Raw genomic sequence first — 19183 nt, 5'->3', positions numbered from 1 at the left:
TATAGGAGCAGGGAGGTTCTACTGCAGTTGTACAGGGTCTTGGTGAGACCACACCTGGAGTATTACGTACAGTTTTGGTCTCCAAATCTGAGGAAGGACATTATTGCCATAGAGGGAGTGCAGAGAAGGTTCACCAGACTGATTCCTGGGATGTCAGGACTGTGTTATGAAGAAAGACTGGATAGACTTGGTTTATACTCTCTAGAATTTAGGAGATTGAGAGGGGATCTTATAGAAACTTACAAAATTCTTAAGGGGTTGGACAGGCTAGATGCAGGAAGATTGCTCCCGATGTTGGGGAAGTCCAGGACAAGGGGTCACAGCTTAAGGATAAGGGGGAAATCCTTTAAAACCGAGATGAGAAGAACTTTTTTCACACAGAGAGTGGTGAATCTCTGGAACTCTCTGCCATAGAGGGTAGTCGAGGCCAGTTCATTGGCTATATTTAAGAGGGAGTTAGATGTGGCCCTTGTGGTTAAGGGGATCAGAGGGTATGGAGAGAAGGCAGGTACGGGATACTGAGTTGGATGATCAGCCATGATCATATTGAATGGCGGTGCAGGCTCGAAGGGCCGAATGGCCTACTCCTGCACCTAATTTCTATGTTTTTATGTTTCTATGTATGAAGGTAGGTAAATCTCCAGGGTCTCATCAGATATATCCAAGGATGCTGTGGGAAACTAGAGAAGAAATTGTAAGAGTCCTAGCTGAAATATATGATTCATTATTAGACATGGGTGAGGTACCAGCAGACCAGACGGTGGCTAGTGTTGTGTCTCTATTTAAGAAGGGCTGCTAAGCAAAACCTTTAATGTTCCACATGATAAGCTGCTCTGGAAGGTTAAATTGCACATCATGCAGGTAGAGAGGGATGCAGAATTGGCTTTGTGGTAAGAAGCAAAGTGGAGTGATAAAAGGTTGTTTTTCAGACTATGATTAGTGGTGTGCCTCAAGGATCATTGCTGAGCCCACTGCTGCTTGTCATCCATGTCATTGATTTCGATGAGAATGTAAAAGGCATGATTAGTAAGTTTGCCAATGACATTAAAATAGGTGGTACAGTAGTTAATGAACATAGTTATCAAGATTTACATAGACCTTAATTAGCTGGGAAAGTAAGCGAAAGAATGGCTAATAGAGTTTAATACCGATAAGTATGAGGTATTACATTTTGGGAAGTGAAATGAGGGCAGGACCTTTACAGTGAACAGTAGGTTCCTGGAGAATGTTATAGAGGAGAGGGATCTGAGAGTACAAGTACATAGTTCTGTGAAAATTATGTCATGGGTATGTAGGGTGTCGAAGAAAGCTTTTGGCACATTGGGTTTCATCCCGGCAATTGAATATGGTAGTTGGGACATTGTGTGACAGCTGAACAAAATGCAAAATGTTGGTGAGGCTGCACTGTGAGGTTTCCATGGTTTGTCTGTGAGGTTTGGTCACCATGCTATAGCAAAGATACCATTATGCAAAGGGTGCACAGATGATTTACAAAGACCTCTGGACCTGAGCTATGTGGAGACTTTGTGCAGATAGGACTTTATTCCTTGGAGCACACGTCACCCTACATACTCGTGTAATCTTATAGAGATGCCTAAAATAATGAGGGGAATAGACAAAATGAATGCAGGAGTAGGGGAATCATGAATTAGAGGGCATACATTAAATTGAGAGGGGAAAATAATTAATAGGAACCTGAGGGGCATCTTTTCTACACAGAGTGTAATGGGTATATGGAACATGCTGTGAGAGGAAGTAATTGAGGCAAGTAAAATAATGACATTTGGAAATATTTTGAGGGCTATGGGCCAAATGTGGGAAAATGGGACAAACTTAGATGAAATATGGATGAGTTGGGTTGAAGAGCCTGTTTCTGTGCTTTTCTCTAGACCTTTCTTCCCTTTCTAATCGAATAAAGGGAGTATAGAAGATTCTTGTTCAAATTTTCTTTGGTTGTTGTCCCAATTGGAGATTATTGTGTAAACATGAAGTACTGTGCACCAGGCACAATACCATGACTGTTAAAACAGATATGTACGTCAGGCAGCAACAGTAACACAACAGACTCCCAGCTAGAATGGCTGCCACTGTTTATGCAGCAATCATTGCTGCCAAGTAATATTATTTTCAATTTTTGTATTCGATCGTTCAAACATGCTTTGACATCGCCTTTAACTGCGTGCGAGGCTTCTGTCCAGCCACCACCCAGTCCACTGGAGAGAAAGACTGATTTGATACTCTCTACTTTACAATGTCTGACGAAGGGTCTCTACCCGAAGCGTCACCCATTCCTTCTCTCCAGAGATACTGCCTGTCCCGTTGAGTTACTCCAGTATTTTATGTCTATCTTCGGTTTAAACCAGCAACTGCAGTTCTTTCCTACACATGATACATTTACTAGCTGCTCTTACACAAAAAACACCCGTCCTCCACATTTGTGAATGCAGATAATTAACCTCAGTGTCCAGTTATACAAAGGTCTGATATATTCTTTGAATTGGTATTAAGTCCGACAATATTTTGTCTCTCAACATATATTTCCCATAAATAAAAAGTAAAATGTTTACGCACGGTAGTGACTGCATTGGATGAAAACCTTCATAATAACAGTTCCATAGTTGCCTAGTTGGAATGAGAATGCGAAATTAAAACGAATTAACTCATTACACCATGTTAACGTTAGAATATGTCTATTTTGTGTATACAATTCTTGTGACTGAGTGCTGGAAGTGCTAAATTCACCTCTCGGTCGATGATGACTTGTCTCCACATCTGTGTGTTCTTAAGGTTGCTGCAACCCTACGCTGCATATCATGCCGCAGGTGATCGTGGACCTGTCTTTTAAACCTTTAGCAATGATTCCTGCGTTAATATTTCTCCTGCTAAATTTATTCGACATCTTTATAAAGGTGTGGGAAGGGGGTGGAATAGCGAACAAACCAATATTCAATTTAATTAGTTTACTGTCACGAAAAATGGGACGATTTATCGTGTGCGCTTCGCATAATTTTCGTGGATTTTTTTTTTCCATCGCGAAAATTATAATTGTAATCGGAATGTATTCCCTTACCATAGAACAACCCCTGGACGCGGCAAATATACTGTGTTAATAGTATGTTTGCCGCGTTCCAGCTTATGTCAAGCGGCGTGGACCGGTTCAAGAACGATCGAAATCAGATTTTATTTTATTTCTTGTGTAGATGGTCACATCTAAAAGTTATGAGGCGACCTTCTGCCCTTAAACAACGACTGGGCGCATAGCGCGTAATTCAATAATAGCTTTAAAAATAAAGCAGGGGGGAAGTAGTTGATTAGGAATCTTTTTGTTGTTGTTATCACAGCAGCAGTATAATTAATACACCATTTTTTTTAGTCGCAGTGCATTAAGTACAATACAAGATGTGTGTACAGTAATGAGAAGTTAATACATCAGCGCTCCAAGTTCATGACGTGTTTCACAGTTCTTCGTCCATCGGATCTAGCTGTCAGCGGAAAGCAGCAAGCCGGAGAGATATTTTGGCTAGGGAGCCTATCTATCAAAATCAGTCACCCGAAGAAAGTTTGCTGCCAAATAATAAGTTGAACAATTCAATTTTTCTATCATTGATTTGCAACGGGCTATTTCATTTTTTCATGCTGCCTTTTTGACAGTGATCTTTTGGAGCAAGTGTGGCAACGCTTCTTCAATTACAGAAAATGCTGTCTCTGTTTGAGGGAGCTATTTCTAGGCGCTGTTTTGCTGTTTCTGAACATCTAAATCTCTCGGCAGCGTAACCCGGCCCTTCACTGACTGATTTCGCCGTGTAATTTTCGGAGGAAATTCTGTTCTTTCCTACTTTTCATTCATTCCTATATTCCGACAGTGGTTTATGATCCATCGACGTGAGGCTCGTTATGGATGGGAGTCCACTGCCTATAGTGACTGTGCTGACAGCTCCTTATGATGCTCAGAAACCGGGAACTAGCGGGCTCCGGAAGAAAACTAAAAATTTTCAGTTCATGCAGCAATACCTTGAGAACTTCATTCAGTGCATCTATGCTTCAATTGACTTGAGGGATCGTCAGGGGTCTACTATGGTGGTCGGAGGCGATGGTCGGTACTACAATAAAGCTGCCATAGAAATCATAGTTCAAATGGCTGCTGCCAATGGGGTATGTTGCTCCCCGCACATTATCGGCCAGAATTGCGATTGAGTTTCACTGATTTTAGTAGGTATTTTCACTGAGGAATATTTTTTTTTGCGTGTGTTTTTGCTATGCCATCGAACTGTTGGGGAATGGGACTAAAATGAGCAGGTGCGATGTGAAAACGTTAAAAAGCCGTAAACGCTATTAAGTATCACACCCGGTAGTGGGAGGACTCGGTTGAATTGTAAAGAAGCGCAAATAATATTTGACTAGATTCTGAAGCATGTGTTTTGATATGTGCATTGAGTCGAGAAGTTCCTACCATTTTATTTGATAAAGAACAAAAAAAATCCACGCGTATGTGGAGACATTTTTAGAAGGGTAACATCTGAATATACGTTTGCGCAGCGACTGATTGGTGTTTGTCTTGGCTAAGAGGCAGCGCTCACTGACGGTTGTGGGTTCAAATGTAACACCTGAGACTTAAGGCCCACATCCTGACTGACTCTTCTCTGCAATCCTAAAAGCGTGCTGAACAATCCAAAGAACACCAATGATTAAAGTTGTAGAGACTTCGTATGCTTTTCAAAGAAAGTTAGAAAGTTGCACGGTTCTCTGCGAAAATAAGCAGGAATTCAATTTAGCCGATTATCTGCTCTTTTTAACGTTGTAGTTGCCGGTTTAAATCGGATGCGACATTTCCCACATTACAACGCTGCAAAAAAGCATCTTTCGGTTGTAAAAGGCAAGTAATTTTCTAGTATAATTTGCAGGAAATAACACATTGCTGTTCTGATCTGCTTTGTCAGAAGAGCCTGCTAAACACTTTTTTATGAGGAAGTGATGAAGAACTGAAGGATTTTTAAAGTTAATTGGGAATATGCTTTGGTGGGGAAGGGGGTGGGGAGTTAAGTCTCTGGAACATTACAGCTAACATCTTCATAGTGAGTCTAGATTTGATTCATCCCAAAGATGGAAGTGAAAGAAACACTACATATTCAATTCACTTTCATCTCCATTCTCCTTTGGCTTTTGATAGCATGTACAGATCAGTCTGTCTTGGTTGTGTTACGTGATGCTCATTTTTGCCTATCTAAAGTGTCTTTCTTTTTTCTAAAGGAAGAGTTATTATGAACCTTTTGCTTTGTTTTCAATGAGATGGTACTTAGGCAGTTATTCAAAACTTTAAAATGTTCCATCTGATTTCTTTGCTTTTCTTTTGACCTAACACAGAATGACATTGTGATCATTCCAAGGATACATATTCATTTTAATAATGTTTCATTTGTTTTGAACTTTAGATGTTCAATAGAAGAATACACACTCTAGTGTAGAATGTGGAATATTTTCCTATTTTAAGAGCCATATCTGGTTAGTAAATTGTGCATGTGGTTCATGCATGCAGAGATGAAATGGTTCTATTTTACTTGGCTGATACCTTTTTATTCCTATTTGAATGCACACACAAATGTTGTTATATATTTCACATTTGTCCTTGCCTCTTCAACATTATCCGTTATTTCCATTCCTTTAATAATAATAATAATGGATAGGATTTATATAGCGCCTTTCTAGATACTCAAGGCGCTTTGCTCTATGCTAGGATGTGATTAGAGACTAACTCAACTCATTGTTTGAGACTGTTGCTAAGAACAGTAAGAACTCAAAATCGAGTGATTCCACTTTCCTTATTTCTCCGCGTTGCTTCAAATATTTGTAGTGTTTATTGAAAATGTTCATAACATTTCCCAATAAACCAGGAAGAGTGTATTTTGATCCTTGATTTGACCCCATGCCTACAGCTAGTATCCTAACTAAATCTATCACTAAAGGATATAGAATATATTTTACCCTGTGAAGCTGGACAGTAGCTCATAGGAAGACTACATGAAAAGATTGTTAAGTTCCTAAGTGGCCTCCTGTTATTGAACATTGTGTTAGAATGACAACTGTGTTAGATTGGGGAAAGCGGTTTGGGGCTAGAGAGTTTGACTCTCAATAACAAAACAACTTTTTTTTCTGCAGGATTTTCAAATATAAATGTATTTATAACAGCAATATGTTTATTTTTGTTACTGCAAACTAAAAAATATTTATTTGAATAACATTTTAATTTTAATTAGATTTTATCTTAATCTCTCTCAATATGTTAGGTGAATCAAGAAATCTTTAACCAGGTGGTAATACATTAACATATGGATGGATTGATCTAAAACCTAAACTGCTGAGTTTGTAATGAGATGTTTTTTAAATGTTTTGCCAAAATATTGATATGCTTGTTATTTTTTCCACATAATTCAAACGGATAGAATATAACACTAGAACGCAAAAGGTACAAGTGGTATCATGATGTTTTGAGTGAAGAATACTATTTATTCTATAATAATGTACTGCATATTTTTCAATGTCCTTAATGATTCTGGAGGAAGAGATTGGAAAAATATAATGATCTGGATTCCTGTTTGCTTTCAAATATCTCTATATAACTAAAAGTCTTCATCTTGTTTGTGCCCATGATGTGTCATTCTGCTTTTTCTATCTTCTTCCAAACGCTAGGCCACAGTCTTCCCATTTTCACACATCCTACTCATATTTTCCCCGTCCTGGCGATACACATCTTCCTGTCGCATTCCTACCTATATTTCCTAAGTTATTAATCCTTGAAATTTAAAAAACAGCATCTTGCTCAGTGTGGATGAGTTAAAAAAAATCAGAGTGACGTCACCATGTACTCGCAAGACAGGACAGGAGGGAGGAGCACTCCAGAGCTCACGATGAGCGAGGAGTGGCAGTGGCTTCCTGCGCCCAACGCCCAACGGCCACCCGGTACCTGGTGGGGAGGGTGGTGCCGCGTGCTGAGCCTGGTGACTAGGCCTGGGCTGGAGTCGAGCCTCATGCTGGAGCTGGAGGGAGGGCCGAGCCCGGGGCTTGGGATGGGTCTGTAACCGGGGCCAAGAAAGAAGTCGCCGCTGGAACCAAGGACGAGCCTGGGTCCGGGGTCAGGAACGAGCCCGTAGATGAAGTCGGGGCTTGGACTGGAGCCCAGGCAGCGGCCGAGCTGACGGCTGGTGTCTGCAGTCAGGGCAGGACTGAGTAACCAATCCAGGCCCTGGCCCTGGTGATGCTCTACGACATGGGTAGGTGCTAGGGCAGGAAGTGGGACTAAGGGGAGGAGGATGAGGGAAATGAGGAGGGGGGAGTTGGGGTGGGGAGTGGGGTGGTACAGGGAGATGGTGGGAGGGGGGGGGCTGTGTTGAGGAGGGAGATAGGGTAGAGAGTAGGATGGAGAGGGGAAAGATCTTGGGGAGGCGAGGAGGGAGATGGGGTGGGGAGTGGAGTGGAGAGGGGAAAGATCCTGGGGAGAGTGGGGGGATTGAGGGAGAGGAGGGGGTAGGGAGGGTAGTTGTCACGTCAACACCCTCTCTCGCCCCCTCACCACCCTCTCTCCCCCCCCTCCCTCTCTATCCCCCTCCCCCCTACCCCCCCACTTTACTCTCTCTCTCCCTCCCTCCCCCCTCCCTCTCCCTCCTACCCTCCCTTCTCTACTCTTCCCCCTGCCCCCTCTCTACCCCTCCTCTCCCCTCTCTCCCTCCCCCTCCTCTACCCCCCTCTTCTCCCCCTCTCCCTCTCTGGGGGATGAGAAAAAATGTGCCGTGCCTGCGCAGTTGGGGGCTATGCGTGAGTTGTGCAATATTGCGTTGGGGGAACGGGTGAGTGGCGGAATCTTGCGTTTGGAGAGCAGACCCAACGGTCTGCACTTGGTCCAGTAGCAATTTGGATGTAAAATGAGAAGAAGTTGCAACATGGCGGCATTAAAATATGTGTGCCAAACAGGGTCAATAGAGTAATAAGTTACAAGAGGATGGATATTATTTGGTTTACACTTCAAACAAAATCTTTCAAGTAGAAAGCTGGGTGAGTGTGGTAGAATGGGGGTACCTAGAAGTAAGGTTATATAGTTCCCTGAAAGTGGTGTCACAGATGGACAGAGTGGTGAAGAAGGCTTTTGGTTTTCTGGCCTTCATTAGTAAGGCCATTGAGCATAGAAGTCGGGACGTTATATTTCCATCGCACAAGACTTTGATGAGGTGTTGTGTTCAGTATTGGTCACTCTGCTGTTAGAATGATGCCATTAAGCTGGAAAGAGTGCAGAGAAAATTTATGGTGTTGCCAGGACATGAGGGGCTGACTTGTAGGGAGAGGTTAAGCAGGCTGGGGTTTTATTCCTTGGAGCCTAGAAGACGGAGGGTTAATCTGATAGAAGTGTATAGAATCATCTAGGTTTTGAAAGGGTGAATGAACAGAGTCTTTTTTCCAGGTTAGGAGAATGAATAAGTTGACGACAAATATACACACAAAAGGGAAAAGGGACATGAAGTGCAACATTTTTGCACAGAGGGCGTCATGCATATGGAACCCGCTACCAGAGAAAGTGGTTGGGGTAGCTCCAATAGTTAAAAGACATTTGGACAGTTACATGGAGAGGATTAATTTGGAATGGAATAGAATGCTATTTATTGTCATTCAAACCTAGGTTTGAACAAAATTACATTTACTACAGTTTTTTACATTACAAAAAAACCCAAGACCACACTTAACACAGTTTACATAAACATCCATCACAGTGTGTCTCCAACCCCTCCTCACTGTGATGGAAGGCAACATCTTATCTCTTCCCTTTATTCTTCACCCGCGGTCCAACTGCAGCGTCTAGGCGAACTGGGGCTCCGATGTTAGAGCCCCCGGCGGGAGATGGTAAGTCCCGTGGCCACCAACCGGCACCGGGCGATGTTAGGGCTCGCTCTATGTACTTTCAACCCCGTGATTCCAGTGGGAGAAGCTGCCATTGCGGGAGCTCCGAAAAGCCGTCTCCCATCAGCTCCAAAGTTTGGACGCAGCCGAGCGCCACCACAGCTCTCCCCGCTCCGAAGACAGCCAGCTCCGCGATGTCAGTTCTGCAGGCTCCGCGACTGGAGCCCTCGGGTTGGTCCCGGACAGAGGCCGCCGCCGGATCCACGATGTTAGGCCCAATGACACCGGAGACCCGACAGGGAAAAAGTCGCGTCCCTGTACAGGGAAGAGACTAACGGTCTCCCCCATATCCCCCCTCCACCCCCCACATCTACACAGTTAAAAAATAATCAAAACTAAGCTCAAAACATACATTTAACAAGACAAAAATAAATAAAAGACGGACGACTGTAGTCGAGCCGCTGCAGTTAGGCGCCACCACACCACAATTTAGAGGGATATGTCAGATGAGGGCAAATCGAGCTAGTGTAGATGGGCATCTTGCTCAGTGTGGATGAGTTAGGCTGCAGGGCATATTTCCATGCTGGGTGAATGTCTCTGGAGACTTTTTTCCAGTTGTCATCTAACAACATATTCTTTCTCATTACTATCGTTTGATAAAGCTGAAGGCTGTTTTGGTGGCGGCGCTGTGGCTCGCCTTTAGTCCGTCTGCCTTTCTTCCTTCTTTGTCTTATCATTAATGTTAGATGTATGTTGTAGTCTATTTTTAGTTGTGCATTATGGGGGTGGGTGGTGGGTGGGTGAGGGGTGAGGGATACTTTTTAAAATCTCCTTCGTCAACGCAGATGCGAATTATTTTCAGTGTCGTATCTCCGTTCGCGCTGCGGCCTAACATCGAGGAGCTGGCGGCCTCCAACTGGAGTCGACCTTGAGGGCTCTGGTCGCAGAGCGTGTGGACTTACCATCGCAGAGCTGGCTGACTTTCACAGGCTGTGGTGGCGCTGCGATTGTGGCTGCGATTTGACTCTTCAAGGCTTCGGCCGCGGGCCCTATGGTCTGTAACATTGGGTGCTCGCAGGCCGCTGGTTGGCGACCGATTTTTCGGGAACTTCAGAAACAGCAGCTTCGTCCGCCCCGAATCGCAAGGCTTGAGTCAGCCCGTTCGCAGGGCCTTTCGTCGCGCGGCGCAGCTTAAAATCGGCCGCAGAATCGTCCATCGTCCGGCGGGGGTTCAATATTGGGAGCCTCGATTGCCTCGAAGCAGCAGTTTGACTGCGGGAGAAGAGAGTCACTGTGATGGATGTTTATGTTCAATTTATGTAATTGTGTGTTACACAGAAAAGCTGGAGAAACTCAGCGGGTGCAGCAGCATCTATGGAGCGAAGGAAATAGGCAACGTTTCGGGCCGAAACCCTTCTTCAGACCTCACTCTACTGACTTATGTAATTGTGTGTTTTGTTGCTTTTTATTATTGTTATGATTGTGGAAACAAAATTTTGTTCAAACTTTCTTTTGAATGACAAATAAAGAATTCAATTCAATTATTTTGCATGAATCCCTCTTTATTTAAAATTAATGATTACTGTCATTCTGCCAAACTGCCTCCTAGCTAATGATTCTCCTTCGTATTCATCAACAGTTACTGTATAATACTTGCAGGGGGGAGAGAGGGGGAGTGCTTTGCAGGGGGTAGGGGTGTGTGGAGGGGATTTAGGGGAGGGGATATATTAATTGTTCAAAATGTCCGATTCAGAGATTCCGGAAGCCTTGCAGGGGGGCGGCTCGCCTGCCTTTTGACTTCAACCTAAACCCAAACAACCATTTTTTTTTTGCTTTTTATCTTTAACCATATTTTCATTTGCAAACCAAATTAAGGGTACACAGTTTATTTAGTTGTGTATGTGTGGGGGGTGGGTGTGGTATGTTTTTTGTCTCTTCCTCGGGGGGGGGGGGGGGGGGGGGGGGGGGGGATGCGACCTTTCCTGCCGTATCCCCCCGTCTCCGTGTCCGTCTGTGCTGAGGCCTGTCGCGGAGCTGGCGGCCACCAACTGCGACCGACCTCGAGGCTGCGGAGGCAGAGCCAGGACTTACCAATGCGAGGCTGGCCGACTTCAGGGCTGTGGTAGCGGGGCGACCCAACTTTGGAGCCTCGGAGGCTCGGCCGCGGGCCAGTGGACGACATCATCGGGAGCTCGCAGGTCACAGGTGGTGACCTGTTTTTCCGGAGCTCCCGCAACTACAGCTGCGTCCGCTGGACTGGAGGGCGGCAGCTGCGGCGCTTCGACCGCCCCGGACCGCGGAGTTTGAACCGGCCCGTTTGAGGAGCACAGATTCAGCCGCGGAACTTACTTACCATCACCCGACGGGGTCACAACATCGGAGGCCTGGATTGCCTCAGCGCAGAGGGAGAGCAAGGAGGGAAGAGACAATGACTTTGGGACTTTAAACTGTGTTGAGTGTTTGTTATTTATTCTATGTTATGACTGCAGGCTAAACCATTTCGTTGCACTGAAAAGGGCAATGACAATAAATTGAATCCAATCCAATTAGGCCATTCTGAAAAATCATCTCTGGTTCATATTCTCAAAAGGGATAGGACGTAATTTGCCCCATTGAGTATATGCTGATTCTGAGCATTCCCCTCACTTCCATTTCCTTATTCATTTTCCTTGACCTGTTCTCTTGTGTGCCCATTAATTCCCTAATTCTCAATTTAAGGTATTCATTGAAGTTACTGGCACTGTTGTGGGAAGAAACTAGAGCATCTGCGGAAACCTATGGTTGCATAGAGCATGTTAACTCCACACAGACAAGTCCAAAAGCTTAGGGGAGACCGCGCCTTTGCAGTTGCAGCTCCTAGACTGTGGAACAGCATCCCCCTTTCCATCAGAACTGCCCCCTCCATCGACTCCTTTAAGTCAAGACTAAAATCTTATCTATACTCCCAAGCCTTTCCTGTCGTCCACTGAGCGAGGGCTATATGTATGTAGTTTGTTTGTTTATACTATTCTTACAACAAATGTAAAGCACTTTGGCCAACGAGAGTTGTTTTTTTAATTGTGCTATATAAATAAATGTGACAACTTGACTTGAAAAGTCAGCATCTATCCCATCCCGCTAACTACCTTTCACCCTTTTGAAACTGAGAGTATTAACAAGTAGATGTTGAGAGGATGTTTCTTCTAGTGAGGGTATACAGAACTAGAGTGGGTGGGGGTGTATCAGAAGAAGGTTTCACAATGTCAGATGGAGATGGTGGGTTTTCTTCTCGGAGGGTTTGAATCATGAAATATTTTACTTCAGACAAATGTGAGGCCGGGTCATTTGAATAAAAGATTGACAGGCATGTGAACTACAATAGGATAGATGGATCTAGGGAGAGAATTGAGGGTAAGATCGGATTGGCCTGACCTTAATTATGGAGCATATTCGAGGAGCTAGTTAAAATATTATTTGAAACATTCCTATCAAATGTTGAGGTTTATTATTATTAATATGAATTATTCTATTTGGTGTTGGTGTTTCCTTTGGTGTTGAAGGAAAATTGCCCAGAGGTTTACTGGAGAAATATTAAATCCCTAGAATAACCATTTTGCTCATTGCCTCATGACTTCAACATTTACTTGCATTTATGGCCTTGCTTGCAAGTTACCAGACATTGGGCTTTTCTGTGCTTGAGTGCACTGCTCCGTATTCTCCTGAGGCTGGGCTTGGAATTTTGGGGTTGAAGTTTGGAACACCACATGCATAAGGATGAGTGATATATATGGAGGTTAACATTGTCTGGGGAGAGGTTGTCATAAGAAATCGTTGGGTACCAGGTTCAGGTTGAATTGGGGACTGGAATGGAAATTTTGGGTGAGGGGTGGGGATTACCAGATCAAGAAGGGCAATATGAATGTGAGGTGGTGAGGAAATCTGAGAGTTGGGTGTGGAATTGGTGAGGTGATTCGAGAGGCTGACATGAAGATATAGAAGGAGACTATGTCAGGGGCGGAGGAGAGTGTGGATGTTTTGGAAAGGGCTGTGGCCTAAGGAATCAGATACTTTTCTGATTTACCTGCAGGTATCCTGCTCTGGTGTTGAGGGATTAAAATGGTGACAGATTAGAAATTCCTGTTGACATCCTCAAGGCAACATAATCCAAATCATCCTGCTTCAAAAGGAACACTGTGACAATTGACAGTATCACAAACATCAGGGTTGCAAGAATAATTTGTGACTAGAAGTGCCCAGTTGAGAATTTTTTTGGATTGGTGCGATTTGAGCTGGAAATCGTCGCAAGTGTAATTTATTCCATGTTAAATTGATTTTCAATATCATAGTGCTGAAACATTTCCTGGCAGATGTGATCTAATGACTTTCTCATTGTGATGATGATTGATTCAATAAAATATAATTTGGCTGATTCCATCACCATAAATCTCTGAATATGATTTGTGCATAATGCATCCAAGGTTGTAAAACTGCACAATTTCTAATTCAGTAAAAGTAATATCATCATAGGGCTGCTACATATAAATGAGCAATTTTACATGTGAAGCACAATTCTTTCAATTATTTAAAATGCCATTGTTGCCTTTTTCATTATTTTGGTGCATCACTTCTGACCATCCTTTAATTTTCCATCACAATTTTTTATCATATTTTGGGTTCCATTCAGTTCTCTCACCTGCATATTTGAAGATAGTATCACAGTTCAGCTCATTGCCATCTCTTAATGCCAATTGAAGTCTGCTTGCTCATTTTCCTACGTCTCTGCTATTTAAGATGCAACTCCTCCCCTCACTCTTCCACGCTTTACATTAAAGTATCACCTATGTTTTGACTTGACTATTTAATTATTAATCTCAACAGTAAACAAACAAATTTCTGACCATTCGTTGCAGGTAAGCATGTGAAATATTTTTCAATCTTTACTTCTTGTAAGCATATTCATTCAACGTAATCATATTTCAAATCTAGCTGTGTTCTAAGGATTGGTTAGCTAAATCACAAAGTCAATGTTAAACCATTAGGATAAATAGTGCCTGTAACTTGTTGCTCATTATGATATATTAACAATTTAAAAAAAAATTAACATTAGCCGCAAAGACTTATTTATCACAATCACAATAATACTTTATTAGCCAAGTATGTTTCGCAACATACGAGGAATTTCATTTGCCAAGTCAGTCATACAAATAAAAAGCAACAGAACACACAAAATACATATTAACCCATAAACATCCACCACAGTGACTCCTCCACATTCCTCCCTGTAATCAAGCCCTCCGATGACGGGATGATCTTGACTCCCGTAGCCGGCGGCATTTGGGCCCTCCGCATTGGGGCGATCAGCTCCTGCATCGGGGGGGGGGGCAGGGGATATCAGCTCCCTCGAGTCGGCGATTGGACCCAGAGTCGGGGCTGGTCAAGCCTCTGCGTCGTTGGAGCTTCCCGACTTGGCCTCTCCCGAGACTGCGAGGTCTTGACGGTAAGTCCGCAGGCCGCAGTTGGAGCGATCCTAGGCAAGGGATCAGCTCCGATGTTAAGTCCACGCCCCATAGTGGGTCTCAAGTCAGTCCGAGGAGGCCTCCAGCTCCATCGATGGTAGGCCGCCGAGTGACCGGAGATGCAACCGGAAAACAATCGCATCTCCGGCAAGGTAAGAAACTGAAGAAAAGTTCATCACAGTCTTAGTCAGATCAAAGACATATTTTAATGAGCATCTTCAAGGATGAGCAACGGAGAATTTGGAGACAATTCAGAACAGAATAAAGTTATGTTAAGACATGGACATCCATGATGAAGCAATTAAAATTGGGAATGCATAGTGCATGAAATTGGTGGAGTGCAGTAACTATTGTGGCTGGAGGAATAGGGAGTCAGAATTGTGTAATAATGAGGGTGAATAAGGAAAGTAGGAAGGGACTGGAAAAGGAAGATCAAGATTTAAAAATGGGGCCATATCAGAATTGTTGGAGTTTTCTGCAATACCTTTCCCTATCTCGGTGTTGGGAGTTCCTCTACATAGCCTACTGTTATCCCCGTCTGCATTAATGGCTGCCCACTTCTGCTACCTGCTACCTCCAAATTTAAGCCTTAAGCAGTTGGCCTAATCCCCCTAGTTTGTTCCTAATTGTTTTGCCCCCCGATTCCATAACTGTCATACCTCCCTTTCTGTTGACTTAGAAATAAAAAGTTGATTCTACATTTCATTTGAAAACCCTTCTTCTACCATTTATGATCCTCTGAATCAATACTTCAGTGATGAAGAGAGCATTTGCCTTGCGATTCCAAAATCGTTCATGGTTAATGTTCTATTTTTGAAATGATTGCAACAATTCTTTCACAATAAATTAATAGCTCTAATAATATATTTGTGACAAATAATGAAATGCATTACCTCCAACTTACTTTGACTAATGTCAATGGTGCTCACTGGTGGTGAATCAAATCTTTTTTTGGCCTTTTTAATTAGGAAACTGATTCTGTACTACCTTTTTAATTTTACAATTTGTTCCAATCTTTGAGAAGTTGTTGAGTTATCTATAATAATGATTATTAATTTATGTACATCTGCAATGACTTGATATTGACTTGGACATGACTATTTTGCTTCATGTTGAGCTCTTAAGTGAAATGAATTTAAATCAATCTTTAATTTGATTCCTTGCAGTGGTGAATTAAGTTGGTATTTATTGAATTTTAAAGGGGCTGTCCCACTTGGGTGACCTAATTGGCGAGTTTAAAAGAGTTTAGGAGAGTTTGAAAAAATGTAATGTTGAAGAACTCCTTCGACTATGTTGAAGTCCAGCTACGACTCGCTACAACTAACTTCGGGAAAATTGAACACCGAATGGTGGAGAGTGAAGACGACCTCCTTCGACCTCCCTTCAACTATGATGAAGACTACCTTTGATTACCCTTAATTACCTACGACTAACATGCTGATCTACTATGACCTCATACGAGTAAAAAAAGTATCGATTTTTTCCATGATTACCTTTTTTTACTCGCGGGCATTTTTCAACATGTTGAAAAATACACCACGACCTAGTTGAGGCCTCGAGTACATGGGGACTACTCTTGAGCATGAAGGAGAGTTACAAAGACACTCCTACGACCTTGTGTCGACCATGTTGCGAGTATGAGTCGAGGGCAAACTCGCCAGAACTCGCGGATTAGGTCGCCCAAGTGGGAGAGCTCCTTTAGAAAGATCACACAAACGGCTGACAATGTGGATACACTGAAAGAATAAAGATACTCTTGAGAATGGAATCGGAGTGTATTTTGATGGTATAATGAGAATAAAACTTTTAACAAACGTTAAGCTACATCCGAGCTAGTCAATTCTGAATGCTGATTTTGGTAAGAAAAGTATATTATTCCACATAACTAGCATTTCTTCATCTATTTCAGGAGAGGACTTCACTTAAAGAAAGCTATCAATGTTTCAGAATGCTTACCAAACAATTTTTTTTTTAAACAGATTGGACGTTTAGTAATTGGACAAAATGGAATTCTTTCAACTCCAGCTGTATCTTGCATAATCAGAAAAATCAAAGCAATTGGAGGAATTATTCTGACAGCAAGCCACAACCCTGGTGGACCCGATGGAGATTTTGGAATCAAATACAACATTTGCAGTGGAGGTTAGTAATGATACAAAAATGGGTCTAATTAACTGAGTTTCCCAAATCTGTATCATTCAATTTGATATTTTTTGGATGGTTTGAATGGCAGTAATTAATTTCACATAATTTCACCTTAGACCAGACATAATTTAGGCCGCAGTCTCTTGTGTCTCTCGGTCATCATTTAGGCCTAGCTAATTTTCAGCTGCTTTTTAAAATAATTATTTCTGATGCAGCTTTCCAGCAAGACCAAAACCATCAACCAATAGCACTTCCCAAGTTGAGTTTCTGCGCCTCATTTCATTTGCTAATATTGAGAGTATGGATGGGGTGACTAGCCCATCTAGATAAAGACTTGCCATTTTATGATCACTTGCAACCATCGGATTTGCTATTTTTCATCTCTGGCAAGTAAAATAGAATGGTCTGCGTAGAAAGCTATAATAGGTGCTTCTAGATTACTTGGGTTAGGAACCTTTCCAAATCTAGGTTCTGATATCAATTCAACTACTGCGACCCTCAGATGGCACTGGAGTTAAGAAGATGGGAGTCCTCCTCAGCTCAACAGCACCACCTTGATGTGGTATATGAATAGGCCACATATGATGTCAGAGGTTTGCTTGCGCTTCAAGCAAAAAACATCTCTTTGTGATATCGATGTTTTTTGTTATCTGCACATCACATCCCAAATGTAATTGTTCTACTTTTCCATTTTATGATTGAGTTTAATAGCACTGTAAGAGGCTATTATGTAAATCACTACTCATTCATTCTTTGAAAGAACTATCCAATTATTTCCACTCATCTGATTTTAATATGGAATGATACTTAGACAAGAATTGGGTATTGATGATACATGTACTTAGACAGGCCAAATGTTATTAATTTTTCATTTGCTCTACACTTTACAGTAAAATAAACCGGTGCATTACATAAACATAGCAATTCTCTGCCCTTCCCTTTCCTTTGCTATTTTAGACCAGTCATGAAGAACTGAAATTTACAAATATACAGCATGTTTCAGATAGCATGACTGTTGCAAATATGAGGCATTACATTTCACTTCTAAGGAGATTATAATTGCTAATTGATCATAAAGTAACGTGCCTTTGTAGAATTCACAATGTTCTTCCATTGGCTTTGTTATTTTAATTGTATCTTGATCCATTTCGGTCCAAATGTTGTAGTAATTTTAGTTGTTCCAGCAGGTTTGTTAATATTACACACCACACTATTAATATAAATTGAATACCATTGCCACACATAATTACTGAAGTTTCAATACAGAAATAAACTTCTTGCCATATCATATCTGTTCAAGGTAGGTGTTACAGCTGTCCACTTTGATCCTTTAGCTCCATCCTTTCCATCTACCTTTTTGAATAATTTACCCCTCAAAATATTTAATTCTCATTAAAATATCGATTTACTCTGCCTCCATATTCTAATAACCCTCTGTATTAAAAAAATAATTCCAAACTCCCTTTTATAGTTGTGGCACAGACTGTTGTTCAAACTGATTCCCTGACTGAGGTTCCATGTTGATTTGAGCATTTCATCTTGGCTGGAAAATTTCAAACTTTTTTGTTGGAATCTATAGATCAGTAAGCGAAGCAAACTTGGAAAAGTACTTATATTGCATATGTAGTCTGGCACCTATCTATATATTAAAACTGTGTGTGTGTGTGTGTGTGTGTGTGTGTTTGTGGGTGCCAGATTCGGCCATTGATTCCTTGGTCCGCCAGCACTCCGTCATGAAACTCCGTCATTTTTTCCATTTCACTAGCTCATTCACTTTTACATTCAATTATGCACTCCTCAAAACATTTTTTTCTTTTTTATGTACCCATTTTTTAATAAAATCCTCCCCCACCCCCCCCACTCACTCATTTTGTCGCCTCCTGCTGGCCAGCGACCATAACGGCTGATGACGCCCGCCTCTGCTCAAAAAACGCCGACATTTTTCCCTGCCACTGGTGCCCGGCCCGGCTCTGTCACGCTGCCTCAAGCCAAACATCGCATCTTCAACTGCTGCTTTTCCAGCAGCGGGGGAACAGCCAGCGTGACAGAGCCGACGTCTCAGAAGTGCAGACGATGCGAGGCCTCACACTCTCTAACCGCCGCTTTCACTGACTTCATTCAACAGTGAGTTCAGTTCGGTAACAACAACCCCCCCCCCCCCCCCCCCCCCTTTTAATTAAAAGTGAAGTAATAATATATGAAAGGTATTTACTTATTGTACTAATCTTTCTCTGAATAGCCCAAAGCAAGGGTATAGTTATATAGTTTCTGATAGTGTTCCAGAATCATTCTTCCAGTTATTGATCTTTGTGTATGCGCTTATTCAGTCAGCATCTTTGGGAAATGTAACTAATTTTCAAAGATTCAAGGCAAGAGTCTTTATTTGTAATATTCACCAAAGACGACAAATGTATTTGTTATTCTAAATAAACTAAACCATGATAGTACAAACACCAAAGTCTGCTGGGGAATAATAGTATTACAAAGTTCACAGTGGTGGGCTGCTGAGGTAGGGTTGTGGTTAGGGTTGTGTAAGGTGGTTCAAGGAAGGTTGGTTGAAAGGAAGAGGGTCTTGACCCAAAACGTCACCTATTCAAGGCTCTCAACCCAAAATATCACCACCTACTTTTCTCCAGAGATGCTGCCTGTTTCTCCAGTTACTC

The 19183-nt window shown here is 42.3% G+C and overlaps 1 protein-coding gene across 3 annotated transcripts in view; it reads left to right on the top strand.

Moving 5' to 3' along the window:
* The window catches only part of pgm1 (phosphoglucomutase 1), a 77459-nt gene that overhangs the window by 17496 nt on the left and 40780 nt on the right, over positions 1–19183 (top strand). Inside the window, exons 1-2 of one of the 3 annotated variants that reach the window (XM_055642085.1) lie at positions 3880–4152; positions 16355–16517. In XM_055642085.1, coding sequence (XP_055498060.1) covers positions 3895–4152; positions 16355–16517 — 421 coding nt within the window. In that variant the 5' untranslated portion in view covers positions 3880–3894. Of the gene's footprint in view, positions 1–3879; positions 4153–16354; positions 16518–18504; positions 18645–19183 lie in introns of those variants that run through there. The other 2 variants (XM_055642086.1, XM_055642087.1) reach the window with 2 other exon arrangements.

The sequence above is a fragment of the Leucoraja erinacea genome, chromosome 10 (assembly GCF_028641065.1).
Source record: "Leucoraja erinacea ecotype New England chromosome 10, Leri_hhj_1, whole genome shotgun sequence".
NCBI lineage: Eukaryota > Metazoa > Chordata > Chondrichthyes > Rajiformes > Rajidae > Leucoraja > Leucoraja erinaceus.
Note: the sequence above shows the minus strand (reverse complement) of the source record. Positions and strands in the feature narration are given on the sequence as shown.